At 39.2% G+C, this 18457-nt stretch overlaps 2 protein-coding genes across 4 annotated transcripts in view; both read left to right on the top strand.

Annotated features, from left to right (window-relative positions):
* Positions 1–14172, top strand: part of si:ch211-286b5.4 (afadin- and alpha-actinin-binding protein) — a 16417-nt gene extending 2245 nt beyond the window's left edge. The window contains exons 2-12 of one of the 3 annotated variants that reach the window (XM_062032486.1): positions 1419–1477; positions 1543–1611; positions 1680–1803; positions 1867–1933; positions 4525–4645; positions 6447–6600; positions 6814–6917; positions 9290–9451; positions 9514–9598; positions 12114–12282; positions 14069–14172. In XM_062032486.1, coding sequence (XP_061888470.1) covers positions 1460–1477; positions 1543–1611; positions 1680–1803; positions 1867–1933; positions 4525–4645; positions 6447–6600; positions 6814–6917; positions 9290–9451; positions 9514–9598; positions 12114–12282; positions 14069–14108 — 1113 coding nt within the window. In that variant the 5' untranslated portion in view covers positions 1419–1459 and the 3' untranslated portion in view covers positions 14109–14172. Of the gene's footprint in view, positions 1–1392; positions 1478–1542; positions 1612–1679; positions 1804–1866; positions 1934–4524; positions 4646–6446; positions 6601–6813; positions 6918–9289; positions 9452–9513; positions 9599–12113; positions 12283–14068 lie in introns of those variants that run through there. The other 2 variants (XM_062032487.1, XM_062032488.1) reach the window with 2 other exon arrangements.
* A 2845-nt stretch (positions 14173–17017) lies between these two features.
* On the top strand, positions 17018–18093 carry nanos3 (nanos homolog 3). The gene has a single exon (XM_062032499.1). It carries the CDS (start codon positions 17177–17179, stop codon positions 17717–17719), a length of 543 nt encoding a protein of 180 aa, XP_061888483.1. The 5' UTR covers positions 17018–17176; the 3' UTR covers positions 17720–18093.
* Positions 18094–18457: the final 364 nt, after the last annotated feature.

Genomic DNA, 18457 nt, shown 5'->3' with positions numbered 1-18457 from the left:
AAAGGCAGAAAATTTGCTAAACATAAACAAGTTAATATTTGTATATTGTAGTATTTGGGCAGTAGGTGAGAGTATTTTACTTAACAAAGGTTTGGAATATTGGAGGTTAATTTTGTCTTTTTTTATGAAAGCTTTTTTTTGGCTTTGTATAACTGAATTTTTTGCGTTTGGATTTTGTGAAAACATTTTTTTTTTTTACATGAAATTATGCTGACGATTTCACCAAATTACAATTTTGTCAGCAAAATTTCTTTTGAAATTCAATTTGGTACACTGCAAAAAGTCAGTGTTCAAAAACAAGAATAACAAATACAAAAAGTAGGGTATTTTATTTGAACTAAGCAAAATGATCTGCCAATAGAACAAGAAAATTCGGCTTGTCAAGACTTTCCAAAGCAAGTCAAATTAGCTAACCTCAATGAACCCAAAAATACCTTAAAATGAGAATATTCTCACTAATAAGTGCACTTTTCTTGATAGAAAAAACTAATAGACCTTTTTTGCTCAATATGTTGAAAAATATTCTTAAATTAAGTAAATGCTAGGGCCATTATCTTGACATAATGATATGCGCCCGGCATTACATTTCTTGAAACCAGCAAACTTATACAAAAAACTAATTTATTGTTCTTAATGGAAAGGCAAAAAGACAATAGCTTGTTACTCTCGGGGGTCTACGAGCTGCTCAGGCAAATCATATTGTCTAAAAAGGCATTTTCCCATCGACAACATGACATCATCATGCCAAGTGCGTGCTCTTTCAGTCTATTAGTGCGCAAGGAATATATATATATATATATATATATATATATATATTTTTTTTTTTTTTTTTTTTTTTTTTACAGCCCGGACAATTTTTTTTTTATTGTAATTTTGAAGAATTTATCTGAATGTGCATGAACTATTTCTGTTCAAAATTGTTTGAAATGTCAAATGTTTAAATATTAACTGTCAGTTTACTGTACTGTGCCAACTGTACAACTACTGTATTTAATTATGAGACACAATTGTGTCAAATTCATGATTTTTTATTTCATGCTTGAAATAAGAAATTATTAAGTTAAAGTTAAAGTACCAATGACTTTAAAAAAGTAGTTTTATACTTGTGAGTGTTGATGACACAGCTTTGCAACAGTTGATATTCTAGTTTCAAGCATGTTTTACTCAATATAGCTCATCAAATCTCAGCAACAAGCTGTAATATCTTACTGAGATCATTTAGGAGCAAAACACTTAAAACAAGTAAAACACTAACATAAAATCTGCTTAGTGAGAATAATTATCTTATCAGACAGAAAATAAGCAAATATCACCCTTATTTGAGATATTTCATCTTACTTAGATTTCAGTTTTTGCAGTGTACAAACTACCAACACAGAAGTGCTATTTCAGAATAAAAGCATGATGCTGTCATAAAGTGTGCTTTCAGGCTCCTAGCTCTCATCGCCATATTCCTTCCATGGACTGCAGTGAGCAAGTGAGTAAGAAGTACAGCGCGGGAGTCGCATGAGCATTTGTGAGTTGGTATACGTTTTCTTGTAGGAACGAGGGAAAGAAATGGACCAGCACATGTTCAGACTTCAGGACATGTTGAAGTGGGAACAGGCCAAAGTGAGAAAACTCCTTTTTTGAGACACCTGCGAAGGTTCTGCCAACTCTGCACTATTCTGTTGTTGCAGAATTCCCGTCTGCAGCTGAGGTGTAAGCAGCAGGAAGCGGAGCTGAAGCGCAGAGAGCAGCAGAGCAACCGAATGAAAGAACGACTGACTCACCTAAATGACCGACAGAAGGACAAAGGACAGCGTGAGAAGATCCAACTCTGCCAGCAAACGTTCTCCTCACTGATGGCTTCTTCTCTCTCCTCAGACATCCAGCTGTTGAACCTTCTACCTGGCGGTCGAGGCAGGAAGGAGCAGCCGATCAAAGCAATTAAGTAAAGTTCTGCAGTCTCAATTTTCACACTGCAAAAAGTCAGTGTTCAAAAACAAGGAAAAAAAAAATACAAAAATGAGGGCTATTTTATTTGAACTAAGCAAAATGATCTGCCAATAGAACAAGAAAATTTGGCTTGTCAAGACTTTCCAAAACAAGTAAAATTAGCTAACCTCAATGAACCCAAAAATACCTTAAAATAAGTATATTCTCACTAATAACAACTGTACTACTATATGAGTACCGTATTTTTCGGAGTATAAGTCGCACCGGCCGAAAATGCATAATAAAGAAGGGAAAAAACATATATAAGTCGCACTGGAGTATAAGTCGCATTTTTTGGGGGAAATGTATTTGATAAAATCCAACACCAAGAATAGACATTTGAAAGGCAATTTAAAATAAATAAAGAATAGTGAACAACAGGCTGAATAAGTGTACGTTATATGAGGCATAAATAACCAACTGAGAACGTGCCTGGTATGTTAACGTAACATATTATGGTAAGAGTCATTCAAATAACTATAATATATAGAACAGGGGTGTCAAACTCAAATACAGAGTGGGCCAAAATTTAAAACTGAACAAAGCCGCGGGCCAAGGTTGAACAAATGAACCTTTTAATAGGGACCCAAACAAGTTTTGCATTGAATATTGAACAAGCAAGGCTTATATAACTTTATAGTGACATGCAAAATCGAGTTTCAAATAATAATAATAATAATAAAATATCAATGGCCTAAAAATTGAATGCCTCTTTTCTATTTGCAGCCTTCTGAGGTAAAATATCAACATTAACTTTTTCCACAGGCTAATAAATTTGAAAATAAAATAATGAATAAACCAACCATTCAGGACTTTAAACTGCTCAGTTTGCAACACACTGATCTAATCTGATGTGCCCAAGCCAGATACCTGCCATCTTTTCTTGGATGCTAGTTCATTAATGTCGGGGCTCAGGCTTTGAGCTGAGGCAACCTTCATTATCGAATAAAGTTGTTCATCAGTCATTATATCTCGTAGTCCACCCGGACCACAGTCTTGGGGGCGTGCCTTAAAGGCACTGCCTTTAACGTCAACTACGAGCTGTCGTCACGTCTGCTTTTCATCCATTCTAACAACGTGCCGGCCCGATCACAAAATATGTGCGGCGTCTGTATGCAAAAACATGTGAATGCAAGGCATACTTAATCAGCAGCGATACAGGTTAGACTGAGGGTGACCGTATAAACAACTTTTACACTGTTAGAAATATATGCCACACTGTGTGAACCCACACCAAACAAGAATGACAAACACATTTCGGGAGAACATCCGCACCGTAACACAACATAAACACAACAGAACAAATACCCAGAACCCTTTGCAGCACTAACTCTTCCGGGACGCTACAATATACACCCCCCGCTACCACCCCACACACACACACACACCTTGTAGCTTCCCGGAAGAGTTAGTGCTGCAAAGGGTTCTGGGTATTTGTTCAGTTGTGTTTATGTTGTGTTACGGTGCGGATGTTCTTCCGAAATGTGTTTGTCATTCTTGTTTGGTGTGGGTTCACAGTGTGGCGCATATTTCTAACAGTGTAAAAGTTGTTTATACGGACACCCTTAATGTGACCTGTATCGCTGTTGATCAAGTATGCGTTGCATTCACTTGTGTGTGCGTGCAGAAGCCGCACATATTATGTGACTGGGCCAGCGCTTGTTGGACTGGATGAAAAGCAGACGTGACTATTATTGGGAGGGGCACTGAAATTTGGGAGTCTCCCGGGAGGGTTGGCAAGTTTGAGAATTAGCGGTGAATGCGGTGTTACCGCGGCACCGCCGCTGTATATAATCGGCGGGCCAGCTCTAGTGTTAATTTGATATCGCCTCAAGGGCCAAGTGAAATTACCGGGCCAGAGTTTGACACCCATGATATAGAACGTGCTATACGTTTACCAAACAATCTGTCACTCCTAATAGCTAAATCCCATGAAATCTTATACGTCTAGTCTCTTACGTGAATGAGCTAAATAATATTATCTGATATTTTACGGTAATGTGTTAATTTCACACATAAGTCGCTCCTGAGTATAAGTCGCACCCCCGGCCAAACTATGAAAAAAAACTGCGACTTATAGTCCGAAAAATACGGTATGTATTTTCTATTGTTTCATTGAAAATAAAACAGCAAAGTCCATTTGGCTGTCATCTGTTTTAATTATGAGACACAATTGTGTCAAAGTCATGATTTTTTTTTTCCATGCTTGAAATAAGAAATTATTCCTTTTAAAAAAGTAGTTTTATACTTGTGAGTGTTGATGACACAGCTTTGCAACAGTTGATATTCTAGTTTCAAGTAAGTTTTACTCAATATAGCTCATCAAATCTCAGCAACAAGCTGTAATATCTTACTGAGATCATTTAGGACCAAAACACTTAAAACAAATAAAACACTCTAACATAAAATCTGCTTAGTGAGAAGAATTATCTTATCAGACAGAAAATAAGCAAATATCACCCTTATTTGAGATATTTCATCTTACTTAGATTTCAGTGTTTGCAGTGCATGCAACGCATCTTTAGAATCCTCTTCTACTTTTACAAGACAAGAGGAAGCGATGCTGCTTCTGATGCTGGAGCGCAGAGAAGCAGAACTACGAGAGGCCATGAAGCTGCGACACGGCACCACCACCTTGCTGCACGCCATCCGACTGGACATGGAGCAAGTGAGTACAACTAATGTGCATACTTGTGCAAGCCGCTGGTAAATACATCTAGATGTGTACAGAAGCAGTGAAGTTGGCACGTTGTGTAAATGGTAAATAAAAACAGAATACAATGATTTGCAAATCCTTTTCAACTTATAGTCAATTGGATAGACTGCAAAGACAAGATAATTAACGTTCGTACTGGAAAACGTTATTTTTTTTGGCAAATATTAGCTCATTTGGAAATTGATTCCTGCAACATGTTTCAAAGAAGCTGGCACAAGTGGCAAAAAAGACTGAAAAAGTTGAGGAACTCTCATCAAACACTTATTTGGAACATCCCACGGGTGAACAGGCTAATTGTCTCGGTCATTCACAAACAAGGACGGGGCGAGGGTCACCCCTTTGTGAACAAATGGCGTGAGCAAATTGTATAAGGACAACACTTCTCAACCGGCTATTGCAAGGAATTTAGGGATTTCACCATCTGCGCTCCGTGATACCATCAAAAGGTTCAGAGAATCTGGAGAAATCACAGCACGTTTTGATTGATTGATTGAAACTTTTATTAGTAGATTTCACAGTACAGTACATATTCTGTACAATTGACCACTAAATGGTAACACCCCAATAAGTTTTTTAACTTGTTTAAGTCGGGGTCCACGTAAATCAATTCATGGTAAGCGGCAAGGCTGAAAACCAACATTGAATGCCCGTGACCTTTGATCCACCACTGTCAGTAACTACAGTTGGTCGCTACATCTGTTAGTGCAAGTTAAAACTCTACTATGCAAAGTGAAAGCCATTTATCAACAACACCCAGAAACGCCGCCGGCTTTGCTGGGCCCGAGCTCATCTAAGATGGACTGATGCAAAGTGGAAAAGTGTTCTGTGGTCTGACGAGTCCACATTTCAAATTTGTTTTTGGAAACTGTGGACGTCGTGTCCTCCGGACCAAAGAGGAAAAGAACCATCCGGATTGTTATAGGCGCAAAGTTGAAAAGCCAGCATCTGTGATGGTATGGGGGTGTATTAGTGCCCAAGGCACGGGTAACTTACACATCTGTGAAGGCACCATTAATGCTGAAAGGTACTTACAGGTTTTGGAGCAACATATGCTGCCATCCAAACAACGTTATCATGGACGCCCCTGCTTATTTCAGCAAGACAATGTCAAGCCCCGTGTTACAACAGCGTGGCTTCATAGTAAAAGAGTGTGGGTACTAGACTGGCCTGCCTATAGTCCAGACCTGTCTCCCATTGAAAATGTGTGCCACAATATGAAGCCTAAAATACCACAACGGAGACCCCCGGACTGTTGAACAACTTAAGCTGTACATCAAGCAAGAATGGGAAAGAATTTCACCTGAAAAGCTTAAAAAATTGGTCTCCTCAGTTCCCAAACATTTATTGAGTGTTGTTAAAAGGAAAGGCCATGTAACACAGTGGTAAAAATGCCCCTGTGCCAACTTTTTTGCAATGTGTTGCTGCCATTAAATTCTAAGTTAATGATTATTTGCAAAAAATGAAGTTTCTCAGTTGGAACATTAAATATCTTGTCTTTGCAGTCTATTCAATTGAATATAAGTGGAAAAGGATTTGCAAATCATTGTATTTTGTTTATTATTTACGAATTACACAATGTGCCAACTTCACTGGTTTTGTGTATTATGTGTGTGTACATATACTGTATATTAAAATGTACATACTTCTACATATAGCAAGTAAATACCTTTTTATTTGTATATTTGATATAAGGTGGTACTGTGCTTTTACATGTCCATGAGCATATTCCAATAGTTTGTCACTCTTGTTGTAGACCTTGTCAAACGTTCAGAATGCGGAGTATGAATTCCTAAATGAAGACAAAAGGTTAATTCAAGGCGAGTCAGCACTCGGTGACCATGTGACGGGAGGTGTGCTTCAAAGTTGGAAACAAGTGCAGAGGAAACTGAGGGATCTTCTGACTGAAGGTGACCATACTGAAACAAATCCTTGCAGTGAATATGTACGTGAGTACACCTCACCCCCTTGGCACCCGAGTCGACTGCTCGTTCAGGAGGACCCAGGTTTGAACCTTGTTTTGGTGGAATGGAAGCCGAGGCTGGACCAGGAGGTCTACATCTTTAACTGCATTTTTCCTGATGTCATTTTTGATCCATCTTATGTACCCTGGCTGTGTGCAGGACACGCTGGTGTTAGCACCGATCAGGACAAACTGCTGACTCAGCTGCATGCAGAACTCAAAGAAAGTCAACAGATTGTCAAACTACAACAGCAAATTCTGCAGGTACATAATACATATCATCCAATGTCAGTTTTAGGAATAACTGTTTTCCAATAACCTTGCTGTTTTCTAGTAACATGTATTAGTATTCAAATTTTAAATGCAATACAAATAGTCTATTATTATTATTAATCATTACTATTTCAAACTCTGGTACTGTTATTCACAGTAAATTGTGGCACACTGGTATGTAATATGTACAAAACCACCCACACTCTTTTGCTCTGAAGCCACACTGTTGTAACACGTGGCTTGGCATTTTCTTGCTGAAATAAGCAGGGGCGTCCATGATAACGTTGCTTGGATGGCAACATATGTTGCTCCAAAACCTGTATGTACCTTTCAGCATTAATGGTGCCTTCACAGATGTGTAAGTTACCCATGCCTTGGGCACTAATACACCCCCATACCATCACAGATGCTGGCTTTTCAACTTTGCGGCCATAGCAATCCGGATGGTTCTTTTCCTCTTTGGTCCGGAGGACACAACGTCCACAGTTTCCAAAAACAATTGGAAATGTGGACTCGTCAGACCACAGAACACTTTTCCACTTTGCATCAGTCCATCTTAGGTGAAAGTCGGCAGCGTTTCTGGGTGTTGTTGATAAATGGCTTTTGCTTTGCATAGTAGAGTTTTAACTTACAGATGTAGCGACCAACTGGAGTTACTGACAGTGGTTTTCTGAAGTGTTCCTGAGCGATATCCTTTACACACTGGTGTCGCTTTTTAATGCAGTACCGCCTGAGGGATCGAAGGTCCGTAATATCATCGCTTACGTGCAGTGATTTCTCCAGGTTCTCTGAACCTTTTGATGATATTACAGACGGTGAAATCCCTAACTTCCTTGCAATAGCTGCTTGAGAAATGTTGTTTTTAAACTGTTGGACACTTTGCTCACTCATTTGTTGACAAAGTGGTGACCCTCGCCCCATCCTTGTTTGTGAATGACTGAGCATTTCATGGAAGTTGCTTTTATACCCAATCATGGCACCCACCTGTTCCCAATTAGCCTGTTCACCTGTGGGATGTTCCAAATAAGTGTTTGATGAGCATTCCTCAACTTTCTCAATATTTCTTGCCACTTGTGCCAGCTTTTTTGAAACATGTTGCAGGCATCAAATTTCAAATGAGCTAATATTTGCAAAAAAATAACGTTTACCAGTTTGAACATTAAGTATCTTGTCTCTGAAGTCTATTCAATTGAATATAGGTTGAAAATAATTTGCAAATCATTGTGTTCTGATTTTATTTACCATTTACACAACGGTTTTGGGTTTTGTACAACAGATGGTCAGACATATTTCATTTCTACTTAAGGAAGATGCTCATTAATAGTGCTAGCAATAACAAACTATTCTCTGAACCAGTTAGAATATATTGATTACTCAACATGAAAATGTTATTGTAGAGTTGTAATTCAGACTAACACATGTAGACACGCAACTATTAGACTACTGCAACACACTTCTTGTCGGGATCCCCAGCAAGAACATCCAGAAGCTGCAATACATACAGAATAGTGCTGCTAGGATCCTGATGAGGGTGCGGAAATATGACCATATCACACCAACTCTCAAATCCCTTCACTGGCTTCCTGTTCCACTCAGGATTGAATTCAAAGTCTCCCTACGAACCCACCAGTGCCTCCAACTACTCACCCCCAAATCCTCCACACGACACCTCCGCTCCGGACAGGCTAACCTCCTCCAACCTCCGAGGACAAAGCCACGAACAATGGGAGACCGGGCTTTCTGCTCCGCCGCTCCCAGTCTGTGGAACGCTCTCCCTGACCACCTGAGGGCACCACAGACTGTGAATGCTTTTAAAAAAATGCTTAAAAACCCTTCTTTTGAAAAAAAGCCTTTTTTTTTTATATATGCATACTAGTTTTAGCTATTTGGCTGTTCTAGTTTTTTATTTTTGTATTATCTTTATTTTTTTTAATACACTGTAGCACTTTGAGGTTGTTTACTCAATGTAAAGTGCTTTTTACAAATAAAATGTATTATTATTATTATTAGTATTGCTAGTAGGGGTGTCCCATACAACCTTTTTCATTTCCAATATGATACTGATTTTGGAGCCACGAGTGTTGGCTGATATATTAACCCAATATGATATCAGCAGGAAAAATAGTAGTACTATTCGTACTTGGAGTGTGGAATGTTATAAAGGTTTGATCAGTGAAATTAGTCAGAAAAAACACTTATGGCAAAGCTTAATTTGTGTTTGGTGACACATTGCATACCCAGTCACAAACATTACATGATCGACTAATCTCATTCAATGATTCTCAATGCAGTATGGCAATAATTGTTATCCAACGAATAATCCATGACTTTCACAGTGGTGACATGTCATTGTTTATTTGCAGGACAGTCTTCCATCGTTGAACCCGCCCGAGCTGACTGATTCTTACTACTTGGAAGAGTGGGAGCGACTTCAAGCGCGTTGGGCGGAGTTTGAACATCAGAAGCAGACTTTTGAGAGGGAGAGGCAGTCCTTCACTGACGCCGCCATACGCTTAAGCCGTGAAGTAAGTTTTTATTGTAGACAAACGCCTATTTGGTCTATTAAAAAAAATGTTTTTGTGAACAGCGTCTGGACTTTGAGCATCAGAAGGCGTTGATACTGAAGCAACAATATCTAAGTTGCTGCACGCAGGAAGTAAATAAACTTCTCAGTGAGTACACACTTTTAAATACCTTCTGTCCCCATTGTCGAAGACAAACTTGTACTGTATGTTTTCGGACTGTAAGGCGCACTTAAAATTATTTCCTTTTCTCAAAACTCGACAGTGCGCCTTATAACCCGGTGTGCCTAATGTACGGCATGATTATGGTTGTGCTTACCGACCTCGAAGCTATATTATTTGGTACATGGTGAAATAAGTGTGACCAGTAGATGGCAGTCACACAAGAGATACGTGTAGACTGCAATATGACTCAAGTAAACACCCACATTTTGTCAGGACGCGGGGTTTTTCGCAGCTTACTTCCAGATTTGTTCTCCCGGGATGCAATCGGGACAAGGCTTGAAGGTAGGGACATTATTTAATCTTGACTTTCAAAGAGGGACAAACAAAAGGCACAACTTAGCGAAGGAAACAAAAACTAACACTTAGCGTGAACTATGGACATGAAACAAAAACTCGCTAACTGTGGCATGAATAAACAAAACTTACTTGGCAAGGCATGGAACGAGCAGTATGAACAAAGCAAACGCATGAATACAAGCATAAAACTAAGGCATGGTATTTTTTATTTATTTTTGTCATAAAAAAATACAATCATGCGTGCTTACGGACTGTATCCCTGCAGACTGTATTGATCTATATCGATATATAATGTAGGAACCAGAAATATTAATAACAGAAAGAAACAACCCTTTTGTGTGAATGAGTGTTTGATGAGCATTCCTCAACTTTAACAGTATTTATTGTCACCTTTCCCTACTTATTTGTCACGTGTTGCTGGCATCAAATTCTAAAGTTAATGATTATTTGCAAAAAAAAAAAAGTTTATCAGTTTGAACATCAAATATGTTGTCTTTGTAGCATATTCAACTGAATATGGGTTGAAAATGATTTGCAAATCATTGTATTCCGTTTATATTTACATCTAACACAATTTCCCAACTCATATGGAAACGGGGTTTGTAGTATTAATGTGTATGGTCATAATATAATATGCCACATCAATATGGAATGCACTCTCAACAGGTGTAAAAGAGAGTGCATCTCTATCCTCCTCCAAAACCGCACTAAAAGAACACCTCCAGGCAACGTTAATACTTGACTAACACCCTCCCCCTCCACATCCCACCTCCCCGGATTGTAAATAATCAAATGTATATACTTTTTCTTATGCTATCTGAACTCACTATGTTCTCTGCTCGCTGTACATATCCTACCAAGTCAGACCTACACCGTTTCAATGTCCATTTCTCTGATTATGCAATTGTTGATGACTGAAGTGCTGATATCACCCCCCCCCCCCCGCCCCCCCTTCCCGCCCTCTCCACATCCCACCCCCCGGATTGTAAATGTAAATAATTCAATGTATATACTCTGATGATTAACTTGTGTGATGACTGTATTATGATGATAGTATATATGAATTGATTTACTTGGACCCCGACTTAAACAACTTTAAAAACTTATTCGGGTGTTACCATTTAGTGGTCAATTGTACGGAATATGTACTATACTGTGCAATCTACTAATAAAAGTTTCAATCAATCAATTGATGTTTGGCAGTAAAAGTTAAAAAGAGTGTCAGACTCGTACTTTGTTCCTTCATTTTGGACACAAAAATCCTAAATTTGTGTTGACGCAGACCGCAGAGCTGTGATTGGTCAGCTTTTGGAGAGGAAGTTCCCAATCACAGAAGAGGTGTTTACTTGAGTCATATTGCGGTCTACACGTATCTCTTGTGTGACTGCCATCATATTGCAGTCTACATGTCTCTTATGTGTGACTGCCATCTACTGGTCACACTTATCATTTCACCATGTACCAAATAAAAAAGCTTCAAGGTCGTGTTGCGTCGGATCAGCTCTTCCTCCCAGGGAATTGAAGTTACTGGTCAATCAGAAGTTCTTTCGATGACATATATGCTGAGTAAGAAGGACCACCAAGACAGAATAGGAATATTATCAAGTTTTACTAAAGCTGTAGGAGAACCACCTAGACCAATACATTCATATCGGCTACTTTAGTTGATCTGACATTCAAACGGAAAACTCCTTGCACACAAAGAAAGCCCCCCCCCCTCCCTCGCAGCACTGATCAGGAACGAGTGGGGGAGGTATTCACATTCCAAGGTTAAGACACTAAACAGGCATCTGAGGACAAAGAGAAGCTGGTAGAATATACAAAAGAAAAGTACTAGCTGATCCAAACATGGCTATGAATAAAGAAAGAACTCTTAAACATATATGCATTCTCCACAGTCGGCAAGCACAACCAAAATTATTCCGTACATTAGGCGCACCGGGTTATAAGGCGCACTGTCGAGTTTTGAGAAAATGAAAGGATTTTAAGTGCGCCCACATTTTAAGTCCAGCACATTTCCATGTCACACTTTCAAGCCCTACTGGTGGCTCATCTTACCGGAGGTCAGTTTTTCCGCACTTATTTTGTTTTTGGCACTTTTATTTCACAGCAAGTCATCAAAAAACTATTTGCCATTTCTCAGGTTTTGGGGATGAAAGCCTGTCTTGCTGCATCCCCATTTCTCCGTGTTCCAGAGAGCCCAGTCCTGTGACCTGTGATCCTGCCGCAGGCGACGGTCATGGAAGAGACAGATTTTTAACACCCACTACTCCTGAGCTCTATGCTGTCCTCGGTCTGTCCTATCAGTGCAGGTACTTTCTTTCAAAACTACCACATTGGTGGATAAGAACCCATGTAAGTCAATCCCGCTTACGTCTTATCCCTAAAAAGTAGCCGCTTATGTCTCCTACCTTGAAACCCCAAAATTGTTCATTTATGTCATTGTCATAGATCCTGTCTCAGGGCATCCAATCGATCGCAACTGGACTGTTTGGTTTAATAATAGTAATAATACCTGGGATTTATATAGCGCTTTTCTAAGTACTCAAAGTCGCTTTTACATGTTAAAAACCCATCATTCATTCACACCTGGTGGTGGTAAGCTACTTTCGTAGCCACAGCTGCCCTGGGGAAGACTGACGGAAGCGTGGCTGCCAATTTGCGCCTACGGCCCCTCCGACCACCACCTATCATTCATTCAACATTCATTCACCGGTGTGAGTGGCACCGGGGGCAAGGGTGAAGTGTCCCGCCCAAGGACACAACGGCATGGTAAGAGGCGGGGAGCGAACCTGCAACCCTCAGGTTTCTGACACGGGCGCTCTACCCACTACGCCATGCCGCCCCTAGACGTTTGCTTTAGACGTTTAGCCTCTCATCTAAATAGGGTGCATCAGTTCATGCTCATGGACTTAGCTTGGACTGATCTAAGTCTTCAACTTACTTTGGTCAGATCCAGTGTGTCTACTTACAAAGCACTAAAACTAGCTCACAGTGGCTTCCTGTTTAGTCTAAAAAATAAAAATAAAATTCACATGGCGTAATAACTTGTTTTTAGAGATGTCCGACAATATCGGCCTGCCGATAAATGCTTTAAAATGTAATCGGAAATTATCTGTATCATTTTTTTTATTATCGGTATCGTTTTTATTTTTATTTTTTTTATTAAATCAACATAAAAAACACAAGATACACTTACAATTAGTACACCAACCCAAAAAACCTCCCTCCCCCATTTACACTCATTCACACAAAATGGTTGTTTCTTTCTGTTATTAATATTCTGGTTCCTACATTATCCATCCATCCATCCATTTTCTACCGCTTATTCCCTTCGGGGTCGCGGGGGCGCTGGAGCCTATCTCAGCAACAATCGGGCGGAAGGCGGGGTAGTTCCTACATTATATATCAATATATATCAATACAGTCTGCAAGGGATACAGTCCGTAAGCACACATGATTGTGCGTGCTGCTGGTCCACTAATAATACTAACCTTTAACAGTTAATTTGACTCATTTTCATTAATTACTAGTTTCTATGTAACTGTTTTTATATTGTTTTACTTTCTTTTTTATTCAAGAAAATGTTTTTAATTTATTTATCTTATTTGATTTTTTTTAAAAGGACCTTATCTTCACCATACCTGGTTGTCCAAATTAGGCATAATAAAGTGTTAATTCCACTATTGTATATATCGGTATCGGTTGATATCGGTATCGGTAATTAAGAGTTGGACAATATCGGGATATCGGCAAAAAGCCATTATCGGACATCCCTACTTGTATTGGTTAGCCACCTGAAAAAGTTGAAAAAAGTTTCAAAAATGCTTAATCATCATTTTGTTTCTGCTCAAACTGCAAACTATATTTTATTTATCTTGTCCACAATTGCTTATGTTGACATGTCTGCTTGTCCAGGCGATGTCAACATGAGCGTGTTCCATTGTAGTAAGAGCATGTAGAATGACTAATTTAGATAAAACTATACAATTCTATACATTAAGTCACGTGATCACTCAGGTTCTACTGTCAATTTTAATATAAGAATTTTTTTTTTCCTGCTTCTGTAAAATAAACGTGTTTTGTTATCCTCATCAGTGCCAAAGATGAAGAAAGATGTGACGCAAGGCGAACTTGACCTTTGGACTGCTCGTTTTTAAAACTTTTTTAATAAAGCTAATTAAAACATTTTATCTTTTTTCTTTCAATTGTTTTTTTTAATTTTTTTTATTCGCTTGCACTGGAGTCATTAAAAAGAGGGCAATACTTTTTATTTTTTTATTATTTTTTTTAACAAGTTTCAACTTCAAGTAAATAGGTAATTTTAACTAAATGTAATCAGGTTATTTAACTTTGTACTTAGGTCAATTAGGTCATTTTAAAGACATTTACATTTGGTTATTTAACTATACTGCATGTAATTGAGTTATTTAACTATATGTAATTATTCAGGTCATGTGACTACATGTAATTAGGTTCTTTAACTACATGTAGATAATCGGGTCATTTAACTACATGTAGTTGGGTAATTTAACTACATTACTACGTGTTGGGGTGTCGGCCCGGGCCTGCCTTCACGCTCTGCCGCGCCGTCCTTCATGCCCAGTGTTGTAAAGGCAAGTAGTAATGTTAAAAAAACACAACAGACGAAGCAGAAGAACAAAGAAGAGACCGTCATGGCGACGACGTTACATTAAACGTCTTGCTACCCGCTTGGTAACGTACATAAAAGTAATTATATCACTTGTTACTGGTAAAAGTAATGGCTTTTCCAATTATTTGGAACACTGCTTATTAGTGAACCAATTAATGTATAAATAAGACAAAGTCCAATAACGTATTTCATAATTCTGTAAGCTATTTACAAACCCCAAAAGCAGTGAAGTTGGCATGTTGTGTAAATGGTAAATAAAAACAAAATATAATGATTTGCAAATCCTTTTCAACTTATATTCAATTGAATAAACTGCAAAGATAAGATTTAATGCTCAAACTGGTAAACTTTGTTGTTTTTTGCAAATATTAGCTCATTTGGATTTTGATGTCTGCAACATGTTTAAAAAAAGCTGGCACATATGACAAAAAAGAGTGAGAAAGTTGAGGAATGCTCATTAAACACTTATTTGGAACATCCCACAAGTGAACAGGCTAATTGGGAACGGGTGGGTGCCATGGTTGGGTATAAAAGCAGCTTCCATGAAATGCTCAGTCATTCACAAACAAAGATGGGGTGAGGGTCACCACTTTGTCAACAATTGCATGAGCAAATTGTCAAACAGTTTAAGAACATTCCTCAACGAGAGTTTAGGGATTTCACCATCTACCGTCCATAGTATCAAAAAGTTCAGAGAATCTGGAGAAATCACTGCACTTAAGTGGCAAGGCCGTGACCTTCAATCCCTCAAGCGGTACTGCATCAAAAAGCGACATCAGTGTGTAAAGGATATCACCACATGGGCTCAGGAACACTTCAGAAAACCACTGTCCGTAACTACAGTTGGTCGCTACATCTGTAAGTGCAAGTTAAAACTCTACTATGCAAAGCGAAAGCCATTTATCAACAACACCCAGAAACGCTGCCGGCTTCGCTGGGCTCGCGCTCATCTAAGTTGGACTGATGCAAAGTGGAAAAGTGTTCTGTGGTCTGACGAGTCCACATTTCAAATTGTTTTTGAAAACTGTGGTCGTTGTGTCCTCCGGAACAAAGAACCATCCGGATTGTTATAAACCAGGGTTCGGCAACCCAAAATGTTGAAAGAGCCATATTGGACCAAAAATACAAAAACAAATCTGTCTGGAGACGCAAAAAATTAAAAGCCATATTACATACAGATAGTGTGTCATGAGATATAAATTGAATTAAGATGACTTAAATGAAACTAAATGACCTCAAATATACCTACAAATGAGGCATAATGATGCAATATGTACATATAGCTAGCCTAAATAGCATGTTAGCATCAATTAGCTTGCAGTCATGCAGTGACCAAATGTGTCTGATTAGCACTCCACACAAGTCAATAACATCAACAAAACTCACCTTTGTGCATTCATGCACAACGTTAAAAGTTTGGTGGACAAAATGAGACAAAAAAAAGAAGTGGCATAAAACACGTCCTAGAAAGTCGGAGAAAGTTCTACATGTAAACAAACTACGGTGAGTTCAAGGACCGCCAAAATTAGTAGGACAAAACGGCGCTCGCCAAATACTCGAATCAGTGAAGCATGTTTAATATAAACAGTGTGATTTATAACAATTAGGGAGGTTTGTGTCATGTTTGTCCTCCTACAGAAACCATATTATATTTTTTTCCCCCTCATCTTTTTCCATTTTTCATACATTTCGGAAAAGGCTCCAGAGAGCCACTAGGGCGGCGCTAAAGAGCCGCAGAGCCGCGGGTTGCCGACCCCTGTTATAGACGGTGGAAATAATTCCACCTGAAAAGCTTCAAAAATTGGTCTCATCAGTTCCCAAATGTTTACTGAGTGTTGTTAAAAGGAAAGGCCATGTAACACAGTGGTACAAATGCCACTGTGCCAACTTTTTTGCAATGTGTTTCTGCCATTAAATGCTAAATTAATGATTATTTGCACACAAAAAAAAGTTTCTCAGTTTGAACATTAACAAACTTGTCTTTGCAGTCTATTCAATTGAATATAAGTTGAAAAGGATTTGCAGATCATTGTATTCTGTTTTTATTTACCATTTACACAACGTGCCAACTTCACTGGTTTTGGGTTTTGTAATAACTTATGAGTATAATGCAATTTGTAATTCCTACAGCCAGACCTGTGTGTTTATTTCTGTAAATGGCTATAATAATAACAAATTTATTTTTTTGAGGACCTAATGAGCCTCTTTGGATTAATTTATGAGTACAACAATCTCCATTTGTGAAAATGAACCGAATATCAATCCCATCACACTGATGATGGCCACTCCCCTCTCCTCCCAAATGCGCCTAATTGGTATCATTGCTCAAGTGGGCGGAGCTAAGACGGCCGCACACCCGCTCAGGGCGTGTTTCTAATTGGATGAAAGTTGCAGGGGGGCAAACGTGCACGCGTCAGGTGCGTGCTGCGCGTGTTCTTGTTGACGATTGGCTGAGCGCTCACGTCCAATTACCATCAACATGTGTGGCAGCGGCAGTCTCACCTTCACCTTTTAATGGTGCTGTTGGAGGCGCACACGTCTTTGAACGCACCATGGACTCCAACAGAAGTTTCCAGCCCTGGAAAGACTACATGGGATTATCCGATGCAGTTCGGAAGATAATGTGTCAAAACAACGCTGCGCTTACACAACCGGAAGCGTCTCATTTACAACCGGAAGCTTTGAGTGCGTCTTTAAGAGACGTGCAAAGATGGGAACTTCATCCGAGTTGTGTCGCGTCTCCTCCGGCGTCGGGAGCAGAACTTCGTGCACCAGTCGCAGGTCTGCGCGAAAATCTTCCCGACGCTCCTGCAGGCAAGGAAGGAGGGTTAAGAGATCGCAGGATGCACCTGAACACACCTGAGCCGCCATCACCTACACGCATGACGTGCACTTTCTGCAAACACAACGGGGAGTCCCAGGTGGTCTACTCGTCCCACTGGCTGAAGACGCTCTCCGGAGACGTTGCCTGTCCTTACCTGCGCAGGTACGTGTGTCCTCTTTGCGGGGCTTCCGGCGACAAAGCGCACACCAAACGCTTCTGTCCCAAAGTGGACGTCAACTACAAGTCTGTGTACGTCAAGAACAGACGCTGAACTTCTCATGTGTTTTGTTTGTCATCATTTCTGTTATTGTTGTTTCTAACAAGTCAGCAACTGATGGAATAGCAAAACTTCTCTTTTATTGCTTTTAAATCATAAGAAAATAATTACTTGTATTTTTTAAAAACAAACTGTGAAATTTGTGTTTTACTTTCATTCTTGTGTGCAAGTATTTGAAGTAGTTTGCAGTGTTATTCATAGTATTGTATTTATTTGTAGTAGTTTGCAGTGTTATTGTATTTGTAGTGGTTTGCAGTGTTATTGTATTTATTTGTCGTGGTTTGCAGTGTTATACAAAGTATTGTATTTATTTGTAGTAGTTTGCAGTGTTATTGTATTTGTAGTGTCGTGTGCAATGGTCTTATATGTTAAAATGTGTTGTAAATATTTTTTACCAATATAATCTTTTGGCTGGTGTTTGTGTGTTTGGTCTTTGTAAAAAAAACAAAACACTGCAGGTGTCACAAAGCGTGGTGTTTTTAATAACAACAATAAAATTAAAGTAGAGTGGGGGGGGGAGTTAAATGTTGATATTAACAACTATGAGTGCCGTATTTTTAGGAGTATAAGTCGCACCTGCCGAAAATGCATAATAAAGAAGGGAAAAAACATACTCCAACCTCCAAGGACAAAGCTACGAACTATGGGAGACCGGGCTTTCTGCTCCGCTGCTCCCAGTCCGTGGAACGCTCTCCCTGACCACCTGAGGGCACCTCAGACCGTGGATGCTTT

The sequence above is a fragment of the Entelurus aequoreus genome, linkage group LG22, assembly GCF_033978785.1.
Source record: "Entelurus aequoreus isolate RoL-2023_Sb linkage group LG22, RoL_Eaeq_v1.1, whole genome shotgun sequence".
NCBI classification, from domain to species: Eukaryota; Metazoa; Chordata; class Actinopteri; order Syngnathiformes; family Syngnathidae; genus Entelurus; species Entelurus aequoreus.
This window is presented reverse-complemented; position numbering and strand designations above follow the sequence as displayed.

Excerpts from the sequence above, each read along its gene's own strand:
- nanos3 (XM_062032499.1), top strand. The coding sequence starts at position 17,177 with ATGGACTCCAACAGAAGTTTCCAGCCCTGGAAAGACTACATGGGATTA.